General features: G+C 35.2%; 2 protein-coding genes across 2 annotated transcripts; one reads left to right on the top strand and one right to left on the bottom strand.

Moving 5' to 3' along the window:
- On the top strand, window positions 4,584–15,064 carry LOC109225865 (CTP synthase-like). The gene is made up of 23 exons (XM_019390671.1): window positions 4,584–4,947; window positions 6,310–6,389; window positions 7,208–7,294; window positions 7,417–7,467; window positions 7,575–7,692; window positions 7,823–7,879; window positions 8,028–8,092; window positions 8,192–8,275; window positions 8,716–8,766; window positions 8,859–8,921; window positions 9,004–9,050; window positions 9,339–9,408; window positions 9,486–9,548; window positions 9,873–9,962; window positions 10,043–10,081; window positions 12,147–12,296; window positions 12,386–12,463; window positions 12,539–12,624; window positions 13,101–13,149; window positions 13,244–13,324; window positions 13,529–13,622; window positions 14,158–14,270; window positions 14,772–15,064. The coding sequence occupies exons 1-22, from the start codon at window positions 4,830–4,832 to the stop codon at window positions 14,223–14,225; spliced, it is 1,689 nt and encodes a 562-aa protein (XP_019246216.1). The 5' UTR covers window positions 4,584–4,829; the 3' UTR covers window positions 14,226–14,270; window positions 14,772–15,064.
- LOC109225874 lies at window positions 15,268–16,813 on the bottom strand. The gene has a single exon (XM_019390681.1). The coding sequence runs from the start codon at window positions 16,382–16,384 to the stop codon at window positions 15,779–15,781; it is 606 nt and encodes a 201-aa protein (XP_019246226.1). The 5' UTR covers window positions 16,385–16,813; the 3' UTR covers window positions 15,268–15,778.

Here is a 17,102-nt window from a genome sequence, read left to right as displayed (position 1 = left end):
GTATTTCCGTGCTTTGATTTATATCATCCAGACTTTCAGTATATCAGCATGTGTTAGTTTATCTTTCGCATTTAGTATGTAATGATATCACATGTTGATTCAGCCAGCCAGTTGGTTCGCTCGGTCACATGTAGTCAGGCACCGAGTGCCGTGTTACGTCCAGGCCCAGGTTCGGGGCGTGACAGGTCTGGAGTCAGAGAGTGAAGTTTGTGGGAATACCGATCTCATTCTCCCTGCTTATAGACTTCCTTTTATCATTAGCAAGGGAGAAGGTAGAAGATGACGCGTTTGATAACTTTTCTCACTATGCCGAGCAATTTTTGGTTGACAATGAAGTGGTACACTCTGGGATAGGAAAGACCTCTTAATTTTGGATGGAATCAGATTGGTGTATGAGCATATATCTATACATTTTCCATTTGACCCCGCTGAGTCTGTTCATCCATCCATTACGTTCGAGAGCTTGAATATACATTTCGATATACCACATTTCTTCCCTATTGCACTATGTTCTAGTGTAGTTGGCCTTGATGGTACTATGGAGGGTGGCAAGCTGTCTAATGAATTGTCCAATTGCAGAATGGATGTACAATTTGTTCAACCTCGACCGTCACGACCACTTCCAAAATCATATTTCTTGGCATTACTATTGGATTTCTTGGCCCAAGTTACGCATTCTATTGAAATTACAAAGAAACTTGACTTCTAGGAGCTTGTCATAATTGGTGTGGATGATTCCAATACAATTGCTCGTCTTCGCGCTCCAAATTTAAGCAGTAAAACGCAACCTGCAACAGCTGCACTTGCTACCATATTACAGGAGTGCAGAGTATTATAATTAAGGAGTGGGTATAAGGTGTGGCTTCATGTTGTGCACTTTGCTGGTTATACATTTTATTGTGTCACTAAAATGGTAGAGTTGGTTGCACGTCATAGGTTACATCATGGCTTAAGTGATGCATTAGCGTATATTATCCGCTTGAACAAGTGTATGATTGCAAGGCAGGTTATCACTGAACTTAATTTGATAATGCTGATAAATTTTACTGTAAACCAAAAAGAACATGGTTGGTTGCTAGCAGTTGCAATGGAGAAATTTGGTGAAGAGAAAAGCCGCTAAAACTGTTTATCTATACTTTAAGGTGGACAATCTAGCTTCGACGAGTCCGACCATATTAAGAAGTGTTGTTTGTCTTACATTTCACATGCTTCTGGAGATCCTTTTGTTCACAGCAGTACTCTTGATGGAATTCTTGGCATCCAATTATCTGAGACTATTGCCTACATTATGGCATATCATGTGACTATTTCATTTGATAGGGAGGGAGATCACTCTACTAATACCACGACGGTTTTCAATCGGCCAGCATTTTCGTTGGTGCAAGCTAGCACTTTTGTTCTTATCCTTTCATCAGGAATCGATGCTGAAATAGAAAGGAGTGAAAGGGGCGTTGTAACAAATGTTAGCCATATCCATGAGTTGCTATTAGAAAGTATAATAAATTTCGCTCATGTTGTTGAGATAGTTTATGGGACAACCAATACTTCTAAGCTTAGAACCACGCCATTAAGCTTGACTGACATCATTAGGTGCTTTGTCCTTTTGAAAACATATTAAATTACTACACATCTTTGCCATGTTATCTTGAACAAAGTGGTTAATCTCCAGAAGCTAAGAAATATTAATGAAACCAAGTCTACACTACTCCAAGCTACCAACCAAACTATGATAATGTACCTAATGGTTTTTGCTTGTCGTAGCCATGGAGTTAGTTCTCGAAGTTTTCCTCTTAACTTGAACCTTGAGGACAAGGTTCCTTTTGTGGGCGGGAGTATTGTTGTGAACATGAATGACTCAATATGGGATTATGGGTCAAAAGTGTGCAACAAAGCTGATCCAGTTGGGAGTATTGGGCCTGGAGCTAAATTGAGAAGAGGCCCAGTGACTAAATAGCCGAATAGAATGCTAGGACATTATATTTGGGATCCAAGGGGGAATACATGGCATGGGAATTATGTTAAGCTTCGGGTCAAGTCAGTGCTTCTCATCTCCTCTTCTGAATATGTATCTCATCCCCTTTCTTCTTATCTTGCTGTTGTAGTTCATCTCTATTCAGTATTGTTTTCTATTGTTCTACGGACATTTGGTTATTGTAATTTCATTTGGTGAGTTAATATAATCAATTAGTTTGGGTGTAATATCGAATTTATTACAACCCCCCTCTTAGTTGCGTGAAAAATAAAAGTAGGGAAAAGAACGAAAAAAGGAAAAGAAAAGAAAAACAAAAGCTAGAGGAAAGGAAACCCTGAAAGTGGAGCGAAGAGCCGAAGACCGGTCGGTTATAAATGAAAGGGAAAAGGGCCAAATATATCCCTATACTTGTGCATATTGTTTTACATTTAATCTCCATTATATTATTTGGCCAAATTTATCTCTACCGTTATACTATCCGCCCAAAATTACCCCTACCATCAACAAACTTTTAAAAATTACCCTTCAGTCCGTCTAGCGACCCATAATCTCCCAAAACATTTTAATTAAGTCACTTATTCTTCTTCTTGATCCACTATTTTTGAAATAATTAGCATTTACCTGCTTTCTTAATTTTAAAAAAATAAGAGAAAAAACATTAAAATAATATAATGGTTAGTAAACAAAATATAGTAAATTGAAGAATCTAAAAGTATTTGTGATAGAAGTTGTTCTTTGGAGCCTTTACATTGTCGAATTCAACATAGCTTTAATCAAATACCGATGCATTGTGCACTCTTAAGTTAGTCGATCAAACTTTATACTAACCAGATAATAAAAAAAATATTCGAATATAAATGTACATACATAATGATCGATTGCATATAATACATAATAAATTGACCCACTGAGTGGTTAAAAATAAATAAAATTTTAAACTAATTCCAAATCCATTATCACAAAAAAGATAAGTGGGTGCATTGGTAATTAAAAATATTCATGAATAATTTGTATAGTCTAGTACCTTTAGCATTCACATGAATAGTGATCTATCTATCTATACTATATTAAAAGCACGAAAGCCTTTAACGAAATGTCGTTCGCTTTTTTTACCCTTAAAATATAAAGTTCACATTGGACAATATAGTAATATATGTAATTCATTAATATTTAGAAATATTCATTTAATTAATTTAATTATTCCCCTGTTATTAACAATCTAGGAAGGTTCACTAAATTATTTCGTAAATTTTGCCTGAATTATTTGTTATTAAAATTTTGCCTTAATTATTTGGTAAAAAATTTCTTGGCGTTTTTTAAACAAGGAAAGTTAATAAATTTTTCCTAACTAATCTTTCGCTACTTCATTCTATCTCTGTTGAACTTCGTTAAACTCCCTTTAATCTTTGGAGTAGTAAATGACTTTTTTTGTTATCAAAATTTTGCCTAAATTATTTGATAAAATTTTCTTACACTAGGAAAGTTAATACATTTTATTCTTAAACTTTCACTACTTCGTTCAAATCTCATTAAATGACTTTATTTATTATTAAATTGTCTAAACTAGGAAATCTTGTAATATATATTTTTCACGGGCACTTGTGATGTATACCAAAATACTTCTATTAAAGGAGTTACAATGCTATAGTTTAATCGTTAAACTTCGCCTTATTCCAACACCACGATTTCGGGAGCACGAGTTTTTAGTGTTACATCGAGAAGTTATCTTATAGCATTGTTAGAAGTAGAACTTTGATTATAATTTCAAAACAATTTGTATTATGCCCAGTCTTCAGTTTGCTATGTTTGTCCGCAAACGTTACAAGATTAATGCATTGTAATTAGAGGCGGAGCCAATATTTAAAGTTATGGGTTCGGGGTTTTAATCTTTTAAGTTACTGAATTCTAAATTAATAATTTGTACGTATTCAGTGAATTTTTTAACACAAATACATGAATGGACCAAAGTGACTAACTTGGGGCAAACCCGTACTCGATGAACTAGCTCCGCCCCTGATTGTAACCCATCATCTTGGAGCTTTGGTTTCAACAATATTTTTAACTTCTTTAGTCACTTTTTAACAGTCTTCCGTTAACATATAATTTTTTGTTTCCGTTAACATGTATTCATCAACTTAAGTTATTTTCTGGTAGACTTCTTAAATTAGAATTTTAAAATTAAATTCATGAAGCTCTTAATCTTCAAGGTTTTGTGCTGAAATCGGGAAGGAAGAATGATAAAGAATGATATAATCATAGAAGCAAAATAAATGTTCAATTGAATATAGTGACGGATGATTGAATATATACTTTTATAATATAACTTAGACATAATATTTTAATATAATATTTATATGATTTTTTAATATTCTTTTATCTATTGAGATAGTGTACACGCGCGTACTATATAATTAGTTTATAAAAATAGTGGAACATGAATAACAACAAGTGATTTAAATAAAAGGAAATTGAGAGATTTTGGATTACTTACAAATCAAGAGTTAAATTTTAAAAGTTGTCGGATGATAGGGATAAATTTAGGCGAATAATGATAAATTTGACCGGATAATATAACGGAATATAAATATAGAAAGTAAAAGGATATATGTGGCCTTTTCCCTAAATGAAAAGAAGAAAGCGACTTGACTGCAGGCAAAAGGTTCCATTGTCTGCGTCTATTAAGAGTCAATACCTACGAGAGACGCCGTTTTAGTCCTTCCCGCTCCGGCATTTTCACAAACAGTTGGCGTACGGTTTCCTGTGAGTTGTGTGTGCAACTGTAACCCCCTCCATTTTCCGAACAATACTTCCGCCAAAACCCTAATACAACAAAGTAACCAAGAAGAGGACCACAATAATGAAGTACGTTTTGGTAACTGGCGGTGTAGTGAGTGGTCTTGGCAAGGGCGTTACAGCAAGTAGCATCGGTGTTGTCCTCAAAGCGTGTGGCCTTCGTGTTACCTCTATCAAAATTGGTTTGTTTTACTATCCTTTTTGGTGTCGACAAAGTCTTGGCATATGGCCCTGTTTTCCTTTTTGTTTAGCCACTTTTGCTCTTCAACTGTTTTGTTTTCTGTTTTAGTTTCGCTTTAGTTAATGGATAGATATGTATCATTATGATACTGAAAGGACTACCATTAGTCCATCACTGGAATCAAACAAATAACGATTCATACAAGCTAGTTTTTTAATTGATAATTTAGCCTAAGAAAGAACCTAAATTTGATTCATTAGTTTTTCTTTTTATTAAGAGGTTTTCTTTGGAATGTGGTATTTTTACTGAATATCTTTATGAACTAGTTTTATCAATTCCAATAAAATAATCAAAATTTGAACTTGATTCAGATATAGGAGCCAAAAAGATGCTAGGAACACTTTTTTCTTTTTTCCATTCACAAAGGCAGTAATTTCAGCGCAAAAGAAAGACTGGGATAATCCTACAAGTATAGGATAAACTAGGAGGATAGAATTTTGACATAATTTTTTTATCATAAATTGTTGATAACACTTTATGTGTTGATTAAAATGATGTGGAGTAAGAGTAAAGGAAAATGACGCTGCCCATGAAGAGGGAAGTCATTTTTCTCCTTTTTTCGTGGAAAATATTTTCTTGGATACAAAATTTGTCACAATTCATGGTATCCTAACGCTGGAAAATGTTTTATTGAGGAAATTATTTTCCTCGAAAACATTTTCTGTCATACCAGACACACTTTTGAGTGTTGATTGAAGCAAGTGATATGGAGTAGAAATTGGGATATTTGGAAAAGAAAATGAAAGAAGCATGTCTCTCTTTTGTTTAGAAATATTATTCTTGGAACAATATTTTCCTCAACTCGGGGTAACTGAACATGGGAAACTAATTTCATCCAGAAAAATATTTTCTCGGGAAACATTCTTCGTCACGCAAAATCCACCATTAATTTCCCTGTTTTTACTTTCCTGCTTAGCTGATTTGATCAGTTTTTACTTTCCTGCTTAGCTGATTTGACCTTTGGATGTGGTGAAGAATTAACTCTTGTTATGGAGTTTGTGAATGCGTCAGTACTCAATATCCACATTGTGTTCATATGCATAGGTATTTAGCATTAAATTTTACAAATGATAGATAAAAGTCAACTGTATTGCATCTTGCACACCGATAAATGTATGTTATCTGTTGGAAATCGAATCTTGTTTATCATTTGCTTTTACCTCTGAATCGTCATTTGATGTGTCATGCTTGAATGGCAGGATGATTATTCATGCATTTTCTTAGTTCTGTTGTTCTGCTGATGGATCTTGAATTGAGTACTTTTGTCTCTCTTAAGTACACTGAGACATTTTCATCTTTGCAGATCCATATTTGAACACTGATGCTGGCACCATGTCCCCTTTTGAGCATGGGGAGGTTTTTGTGCTTGACGATGGTGGAGAGGTCTTCCCTTCCTTCTCCTTGTTTACTTAGAAAAACTTTCTCAATTGCCTTTCTTAAATCTGACTCTGTGGTGATAATCTTCAAATAATTATTTGGCATATTGAAAATTAATTTTGTTGGATATTTCTATTGTATGCTTTACTTTTTGATATGTTTTACCTTATATGGCCTGCATCATGCAGGAGAGCCAATACATGATGGTTAACATTCTCTAATTTGATGAGTCCTCATACAATTAAAACTCGTAGGAACCAACTTGTTCCACATATAAGTAAATTGTTTCCACTACATCAAGGATATCTGATATCTTAAAGATTTACTAGTCTGGAAGTGGTAAGTACAAGACACACATACATAATGATAAACTTCAAATGATAAGGGAGAGATAGCTTATAAAGGTTCTTCACCTTCAACCATTAGATTGGAGGTTTGAGGAATAAAGTGGGAAAGGGCCAGTGTTCGGCCCCTTGGTGGCAGAGGGGGGGGGGGGGGCTTAAGGTGGAGTCTATCATATCAAAATAAAAATAATGTGCATACTGATGCACACTGTTCATTTATGAAAAAACCTAAGCTTTGCATATGTACCTTATTCACAAGATAAGAGTTCATAATCTTAGGCGTGGACTGTTCTATGGTACAAAATCAGGTTATCATAGATATCTAATATTACTTATTCTCTTTTAAAATATTAAGCTTGTGTGACAAAAATTGTCTTCTACCAGAAAATTGGTACTGTATTAACATACAATAGATTCTGGTCTTCCTCTGAAGCATCAAAGATTACTCTTATTCATTACAATAATAATGTGCTTCAACAGGTCGATCTGGATTTGGGAAATTATGAACGTTTTTTGGATGTGACATTGACAAGGGACAACAACATTACCACCGGAAAGATATATCAGGTTCTTATAAATAAACATATACATGTAGATATTTTTGTGTCACACATGGATCTATGCCTACCGACTGTTCAGGAATGAGATCTGTTTGACATTTCTTTTTTCCTTTTTGGGTGGGTTACCAGTCTGTTCTGGAGAAGGAAAGGAAAGGTGATTATCTTGGAAAAACTGTTCAGGTGATTATACTTTCATCTGATATCATATATGGTGCATCACCGAAAAGAAACCTATTTACTCAGAGGAATTGCTCTCTCTCTCTCTCTCTCTCTCTCTCTCTGTGCAGGTGGTTCCCCACATCACTGATGCTATTAAGGATTGGATTGAGTTGGTATCTCTGACCCCTGTGGATGGAAAAGATGGACCTGCAGATGTTTGTGTCATTGAATTGGGGGGGACTGTAGGTAAGTGCTTCTAGAACACTGGTGCATCTAATATGCTAAAAGCCCTGGCCTTCTTGCCCTTCTGGTGCATCTAAGCTACCTGTGCATGTAGCATCTCTTCTCTTGTAACTTCTTTCATAATTGTTTTTAGGTGATATTGAATCGATGCCCTTCATTGAGGCTTTACGGCAGTTGTATTTCTCAGTTGGTAAGTAAGATTTTGCGTTATGATGGATATGGAAAAGTCATTAGCTTGTTATTCTCTACAAGGAATGCCCTCTTATGATGTGTACTAATGCAATCATTAGCTCCCTTACACTAATCTCCTTTTGTAACTTTTGTTTTTTTCTCAACAGGGCAAGACAACTTTTGCCTTATTCATGTCAGTCTTATACCTGTACTAGGTGTTGTCGGTGAGCAAGTAATAGTCTATACAACATTTATGTTTGAACAATGTGAATTTTCTATTCATGTTTTTTCTTTCCATATATCCCTCATTGCATTCTCCATGTGTTTGCAGAAAACAAAGCCTACGCAACATAGTGTGCGGGAGTTGAGGGCATTAGGTTTGACTCCCCATTTTTTGGCATGCCGGTCTGCTCAGGTATGTTGTTTTCCACAATGATATAAATTCTTGCATTTTATATTTTGTTGAAGATGTGAGTCGGTTTATTTGTGCTGGGACTTCCATTATGCAATAGCCTAGTCCTAGCGTGAGCTTGGAAATGTGAAGATCTCACAGTAGCCCCTCTGTTCTGGTCCTTCTGTTCCTCTTCTTTTGGCTTCTTCTCCAAAGTTGTCAAATAATGAGATGTGAACTTCATTCCAGCTTTGTGTGGCATCCTAAGAGTTGGAACATATCTTTTAACTACTTTATCTCTCTTTATGTGGTAAACCCTTATTGTTACCTAGAGACATGAAAAAATATTACTTAAGAGAGAAGAAAATTTTGGAACTGTTTTAAACCTTATATTTTAGGATTTTGGTTTCTCTACTACCACTCCATTCTGCTGATATTGTTGAAATATTTCAATTCTCTTGCAGCCTTTACTGGAGAATACAAAACAGAAGCTTTCACAGTTTTGTCACGTTCCTGTAAGTTTAACTATTGCGAGGCTTTTTGTGATTTTGCATATAGAATTGGGAGTCCCTTTTCATTTCTTCCGTTTTGATCTGCTTCCCTACAGGTTGCGAACATCCTAAATATCCATGATGTTCCAAACATTTGGCATATTCCGCTCCTGCTTCGGGTGGGTCTACCAACTGCTACCTTTTGCCCTTTGACATATATTATATAAAAATATAGTTGCTAAAGTTACATATTTGTCACAGAACCAAAATGCACATGATGCCGTTCTAAAGCAGTTGGATTTGCTCAGGTAATAAATTACCTCCTTTCTGTATTCATATAAACAGTAATTTACGATTTAGAATGTGATCGTCCTTTTCCCATCTCATATTTCCTCACTGTTCTACTGAAATGAAAAAAAAGTGTTTCTCGACTTTGATGAATTCTATATGCAGTTCTCTCTCTTTTATGATTTTCTAGCAGTAATTGTGTTATTTAGGCTTAGTTCTAGTAGCTGATATCTGATATGGACTACAATGAGCAAGTTAGAGCAAGGAGCTTGATGTGTCCTCTGAGATTAGTGTTTTCTCTGTATCAGTGTCGCAAAACCTGTTGATTTACGGGAGTGGACGAGAAGAGCTGAGACCTTCGACAACCTTACCAAAACTGTTAGTAGCATCTACACAGTGTAGGTATACTTTTAACAAGTATGTACATTGTAATTGAAAACTACCTTTTTCCGCAGGTTAGAATTGCAATGGTTGGGAAGTATGTTGGGTTAACAGATTCTTACTTATCTGTAGTGAAGGTAACAATATGAAACTAAAAAGAACATGCACCATCTTTATTGAGCTTACATATTGTATTTGAAATGTGTTTTTTTCGTCTGACCATAGTCGAATTTAGCACTTGAGTATAGCCTTTGGCTTTTCTTTTAAAGCAGCTTTTCCCATTGTCCTGCTTTCTAGTTTTGAAACTGAAGAAACATGCTTATAAGCGTTAAATTTATAATTCCTTATCTTTACTTGCTTCTTTCCCATATTTATGGGCCCTCCCGGATGCATATATCAAATGTTTATATATGCTGTGGTGTTGACTAGTCTGTTTTATAATTTTTTTCTTCATATTTTAGGCCCTTCTGCATGCATGTATTGCTTGTTCATATAAGCCATCCATTGACTGGATTGCAGCATCAGATCTTGAAGATGATAGTGCTCAATCGGTACTTAGATTTCTCTCTGTTTTTGGTTAGGTGCTGTTTTGAGCTTCTGATTGTAACTATCTTATCGTTTTTTCTGTCAGGCCCCAGAAGCTTATGCAACAGCGTGGGAGACTCTAAGGGTAAAAGTTGATCCTTGTCTAGTAATAATAACTTGTTTCATTCATCATTCTTGTTCACTCCTTTAATGCCAGCTCATTCTTTGAATATGAATATGAATTACTAAGACTGCCTTTTCTAGTTGAAGGGAAAGTTTATTAGTCTTCAATGATGACCTCTTAACATGGCATATTATTATTTTTCTCATCTTGAGATATGAGTCATCTGTCAATGCAGTACTTTCATTCTCTCTCTCTCTCTCTCTCTCTCTCTCTCTCTCTCTCTCTCTTCTTTTCGTTTGTGGTTGTATCATTTCTAGCATGGTTGAGTTTTCATGTGGTGGTTATGGTTTTTCAGTTTCTATATCATGTCTGCATGATTGCTCAGTTGAGACCACATTAGTTGAGGGAATCGGCTGTTGTCTCCTTAAATGGTCTTGCACAATCCTCGTCTCATGAGCTAACTTTTGGGATGCTAGGCTCAAAGTCCATTTACTTTACATGGTACTAGTGTTAGAACCCGCGTGATGCACGAATAATTTGATGGAATATTAATCTTATAAAATTATGATCTAATATATCATGTTATTTTAATAAATATTAGTTATATTTTATTATTTAATAGTGTGCAGAAATATAACAAAATCTATACAAACTCAAAGGATACACATCATATAGTAACAAATAAATTGTTTGTTCCTTATTTATTCTTATTGTCAAATTAGCAAGTAGTTAATACTATACATTTATTAATGTGATTTTTTATTGACTTGTCAATTGGCTTAATATTTTGAAACTACTTCTCTTTCAATATAACATAGATATATATTTTCTTACTCTTGAAATATATATTTTTGTTTAAACTTATGGTANGATTAACATTTTGTGAGTTTTATTTATTAATCTTTTATTTTTTAATCAATTCAAAATATAAATATCATAAAATTATCTTTATCCTCCTCTTTTCATACATTCTTTTCTACTGTAATACTTAGTTTTCTCATTTTGTAGTTTACTGAAAATTTAAATAATTTATTTTTTTTACTAAATTATAATTTTGAATATCTCAAAAGTATACAGAGATAAGAATTTTACTATTATTATAAAAAAACCTATCAATATTTTAATTTTTATTAAATTCGTATTATATATATAATGTGCTTATCTTATACTATATGATATCATACTAGTATCTTTATATTTTTCATTACGAAATTATGAGTTCTATTAATTAACTAAATTTCCTAGATGAAAAATTTAATTAGTGTATATATTTTACACTATCGCTTGATTTTTTTTAGTATTCTTCCTTTTTAACTATTTATTATGTGTATATGTACGATTTCTCTCATCATAATTTTAGTTTTTTTTTAAAATAATTTAAAAACTCTAACTTGAAACTATTCTCCAATTTGTATGGATAGTTTTTTTTAAATATTCGTTTTATTATTATAAAATATTTTATTTTGTTATTTTACAGATTTTTAAATTTGAAAACAATAACTAATAACTAAGTAGTAACTACTTATGCCATGTGACCTATTTCTAGGCTGCCACTTCGCTTAAGGAGAGGAATTTTTCCTCTCCTTTTAATAATATATAGAACATATCCCAATTCTTGGTTTACTTAATGTTAGGCCCCCATGTTATGTTAGATGTCCAGCCGTGGCGTGTGTGTTGTGGTGGGGTGGGGGTTTTTTTGGGGGTTGGGGGGGGGGGGGAGAAGGGTTAAGTGTCCGACAGTGATTGAGAAATGGATTGTTGTTTCCTTAAATGGGTTTGGACAATCCTCAGCTCATGACATATATCTTAAATAAAGCCCAAGGTTTATCTTCTTTACAACATGCATGTGAATATGCCACTATGGTAAGACTTTTAGCAGTCTAGCTAACCATCTATCCCTGGATATGTTTTTCTCGTTATGATTATCAAGATTGCAAAAATGTTCGGGTGAGTCTTATGCTGCTAAGCACCTTTCGCGTTGGTGCTGTCATCAGAGAGGCTCAGCTGTTACTGTAGAACTCATTCTTTGATAGAGTACTCTATAACTCATTTTACAAGCTATTGAGATGAAACCAACCTTTTCCAGGGTGCTGCATGTGTCTTGGTTCCTGGTGGGTTTGGTGATCGTGGTGTCAAGGGGATGATATTGGCTGCAAGGTATGCTAGGGAGAATAACATACCGTATCTCGGGATTTGTTTAGGGATGCAGATTTCTGTAATTGAGTTTGCCAGATCTGTAAGTTGATTCTTTTAGACTGTCAAATTGGAATATCTTGTGTTTAAACCATCTCTTTTATGTGTCATTATCTCTTTCCAAATTTGCAGGTGTTGCATATGGAAAAAGCAAACAGTGAAGAGTTTGACCCCCAGACACCGGACCTTGTTGTAATTTTTATGCCTGAGGTAGTTAGCTCTTAATAATTCAAAGAGATAAATAAATATTTGTCTCGTTTATATGTTTCTCTGTTTATTTTGCAGGGGTCAAAAACACATATGGGAAGCACCATGAGGCTTGGATCTAGGAAAACGTTGTTCCAGACTCCTGATTGTATCACGTCAAAACTGTATGGAATCTATGCATCATTGTTGACTCATTCAATTCATGAAGCACTACTTTATCTAGTATCATTTATTCATCATAACAGTGCCTTGACCAGATGCTTGATCAATTAGATTTTTGTGGACTTATAGGATATAACAAGTCTAGAATTGCCAATTTCTTTGGAGCATCTCTACACCAGGAGCATAAGATGTGATTTTGTGGCAGTCTCGTTTGTGATTCGCTCCATAATAGTTCACCCATCTGCTTTCATTGAGATATTACTAGTTCTCTTTCACCTATCTAAGATTAGCTTAGATACAGGATGTAAAATGGTTTTTTTGGGGATCTCTGCTGGCTTGTTTTTGTTTTTGCTCTCTAGTTATAGGTTGCACGTCTCTTCAATGCTTTTCTAATAAATTATTACATGTAAAAAAAGAAGATTTTCCTATATTTCCGTTGTATGTTTCCTGACGCATGCAATATCTTTTCTCTTGACAGGTATAGCAATTCTAAGTATGTGGATGAACGACATCGCCATAGATATGAGGTTAACCATAGGCCTTACACTTGTTGTGTTGTAATCCTTGCTGCATGAATTATGCTGTCATGCCCTCTGAATAAATCGGTGGTACATATTGCAGGTCAATCCTGAAGTTGTAGGCACTTTGGAAGAAGCTGGTCTGAGATTTGTGGGAAGGGACGAAAGTGGAAAACGAATGGAGGTTTGATTTTGGTCTATAGGCTTTAAATTGCTATTGACTAGGTGAAAACTATTCTTCATAATCCTTTGGTTTTAGACTCAATGACAAGCTTTATGTTCAAGTGATTATAGGTTCACATTGTTTTAAGTTCTTCATTACTTTTCTTCTTGCTGTTCTTGCTTGTAGGTCTTTCTCCATTTTTTCATCCTCTTATTCTTTGTGCAGATATTAGAGCTTCCAGGTCACCCATTTTATGTTGGTGTGCAATTTCATCCTGAATACAAGTCAAGGCCAGGGAGACCTTCAGCTCCTTTTCTAGGTAGGACTTAGTGTTTTTTTTATTTAAAACTTTTATAATATAAACTGATATTATCGCCTATAAACTTGATGCAGTTTAACATGCATGTGGTGTTGCTTTTAATGTTATTGCAGTCGTTTTCTGCGAATGGATTGTGTTAATGCAGCAGAGACAGTATGAAGTCGTTTATTTAGATGGCAAAGTCATTATTTTAGCACTTGCCCATTTACACTGGAAGAAATCTATGTTTGCTCTTGCTTTCCTTTAAATTAACAGTTGAGCTTGTTATTGTTATTTGTTCTCCACATTTCTACCCTGCTAGAGACCTGGATTAATAGTACAGAAAACTTCCATTGCTTTTAGCTGAGGATAATAGCATAAGCTCACGAATGCGGTGTCTTTTTTCTTTTGTTATCTTAAGATTAGAAATTACATGATGAAACTGCGTTGTGCAGTCTTAGAACAGGATTTTACAGATTTTGCAACTTGTTTATTGGCATGCTGTGACCGTTTCTAGCGGTAGAAGAAATACCTTACAATTTTCATTGTACTGTAGGTCTTATCATGGCAGCAACAGGACAATTAGAAGCTTACGTCCAGACGCAGCAGAATGGAAGCATATAAGCAAAACAGCAGCATTAACTAGTTGTATAAATTTTTGCTCACAAGGTACATAGCTGTCTTTTATTTTGATGGCCTACCCATCACCCGCTATACACTCCTCTTCAACTTTTGGGAGTGTTCTTTTCTCATTTTGATGAGCTGCCCAACACCAGCCACGACCTATAGTCGACAATACTTGTCCCAGGGGGTCTAAAGCTGAGTTTTGTTAGATTATGCGTCTATGCTTTGTCATTTTGAAAATTTTGTAGTTCCTTTACAGATTTACAATTCCAACAGTTTAGCTGAGAGTACTTTGGGGGGGGGGGGGTGGGTGGGGGGGGTGGGGTGGGGTTTTCTAAGTTGATAATTCTTTTAATGAGCATCTGTCTGTTCTTACATCTTAGAAAATTTCCTGGTTCCTTTCAAAACAACTATTCGGGATAGAGTAGATTAATTTGAATGATCTTTCTGATATTCCAATGAAAGATGAAACTTGTGTGGTTTTGAGTTGGCAATTGCTTCGGTCTCTTCTCATAAATTTGATCTACTAAGTGGTTTTGATTGCAGGAAACTTGATTTTGTGGTGTGATCCTCTCCAGTCCTCACCAACTGGTCGTGAGATAAATGTTGACGTACTTGCACATGTCTGCTTGTGCACCAGAAGCCCCTCGAGTATGAAGAGCTGCGTTCTATGGTTGTCAATTATTTCAAAGTGATTTAGCTAATATGTTACTTGTCAACTTTGTTGACAACAGATAATTTAAAGATTTAGTTTGAGTGCTTTAGTTCTTTCTCTGTTGCACTCTGATGGCGCCTTGTTTTCTTTTGTGTTTTCCGAATGGCAGTGTTTTACACATTTATTGCCTAGACTCAAAACGGAAATCGGAGATGTGAGATGGTGAAATTCTTTTACATATGATCCAAGAGTCGCTAAAGGTAGACGGGTTGGATTAGAGCCAGAGACTTTAAAAGGTGAAATATATATTTGAGGTAAAAACCTTGTAGGCTCGGTTCCAACAGTCTGATTATGTCCCGAATGTGGAGTTCAGTTCAATTTGTATGATTTCCAATAAAAGGTTGCCCGATCATGGATTCTATAGTTTGAACCTCTGGAATCGAAATACAAGTTTCACTTACGAACATCAAAATTGAATCGAAAACAGAAAAATACTCCAACAAACATCAGCTAAAAGAATAGCGAAGATCGTGTGGCTGAAAATTGGTTGGTGCCATAGTTGTAGTACATAGCTCTTATGAGTTCCAGCTCAAGTTGCCAAATATTGCCTCCCATTAAGCAAGACGTTACCCCCTCGTGACTGTCGTCGACGTATGTTTTACCAGTGTCAAGGTAACACTTGACGCAAAATCATTCTGGAAATTGTTTTTTGAGACTTTTATTTTGAAGTCTGGAATAAAACACCTCATCTATCTACAAAAATGCCGCAAGGCCTCCTATACATAAGGAATACTACAGGTATCTAACTGAAACAAGGGCAAGAATGGATACAAGAAAGAGTAAATTCGTAGATTATAATTAGTCAAAAGCGTCTGCAACTCTCCGTCAATTGTCACCTTCAATTAGCGTGAGTCTCATGGTATTGTAAATATGACATTTGCTTTTGCAGCTTTATTTGCTCATAGAACTTTGCAATAAATTGCTCAGCCTTCATATCAATAGCTTCATCACCAGGACAACTAATCTCCTCAGAGACCTCACAGCTCGCATATTCATCGTCTTCATTATCATCATCGGCACCCTTCAAACAACTTCTCCTTGGAACATCATCAACATAACCATGGTACATTTCATTATCATAATGATGATCGTTTTCAAAGTCAAAGTCAAAGTCAAAGTCAACTTGAGGTTTGATGCAGGGGATGTTAGGCATCTTGAAACGCAAGGAGGCAGGGCGATGCATCTTGACATGAATGATAGGGGTGTCATCAAAGGAAAACTCACGTTCCCCATAATGTAATGCACTGGGACCAACTCCATACCCGTAGTCGTTGGTATGACGGAGGCTTCTAATGTATTTGGGAAGCAAACGGAGATCGGCTATAAGGTGTCTGTTCCTGAAAATGCCACCTTTTCTTGCCCATAACAAGGCTAGGCGGAGAATGTTCCAAGCTCTACGTGCAACTGCTGATTTCTTCTTCTGCATTTTTGACCTTTCTTGCATGGTTGCAGCTGTGTTTTAAAAGTAGAAGATAGCAATAGCTATAATGAAAAGAAATGGCAGTGGCAGTAGTGGGAACCAAAAATGAGAAAGTGTTTGCACTTTTACAAGATTTATTTTCCGTTGGTCTTTTTGAGTAAAGAACTTTTGGAGTGGATGTGTTTTGCAGGGGAGAGCCAGAAAGTATATATATACATGTAACGCACAGCTCATAAGTTGGGAAATGATAGTGAACTCAAAATTAATTACGCGGTTTGGTGGGAAATAATATATGTCAATTAAGAAATTGTAAAGAAAGAGTAGTGAGAACTGAGAAGCGGAGTAAGTTGGGGTTGAATTGTTAGGGGGACCTAAAGCTGGCATAGCGAAGTATTGATTGTTTAGTAGGCTGTTGGGCGGTGCAAACCACCTAGTGAAAGACACGCCTGGTACGCTGTGCAATCAGGGAAAAACAAATTTACTAACTCCATTTACTTAATCATGACTTATTATTTGTATGCATTCTCATATCAATTTATCGTTTAACTAAACTCCACTTTCTCAATTCATATACATATCCTTCATTTCAGGATATTTTACTCCTCAAATTTACTTTAATTGATTTTGTAGCATATATTAAGGAATTCATTTATTTACATTAATTAATAATAAAATTGATCATATTAATCTTTACTATCTTTTTAATTTTTTAATTGAAAATATAACAGATACTCCAAAACTC

Source organism: Nicotiana attenuata, chromosome 1 (genome assembly GCF_001879085.1).
Source record: "Nicotiana attenuata strain UT chromosome 1, NIATTr2, whole genome shotgun sequence".
NCBI classification, from domain to species: Eukaryota; Viridiplantae; Streptophyta; class Magnoliopsida; order Solanales; family Solanaceae; genus Nicotiana; species Nicotiana attenuata.
Note: the sequence above shows the minus strand (reverse complement) of the source record. Positions and strands in the feature narration are given on the sequence as shown.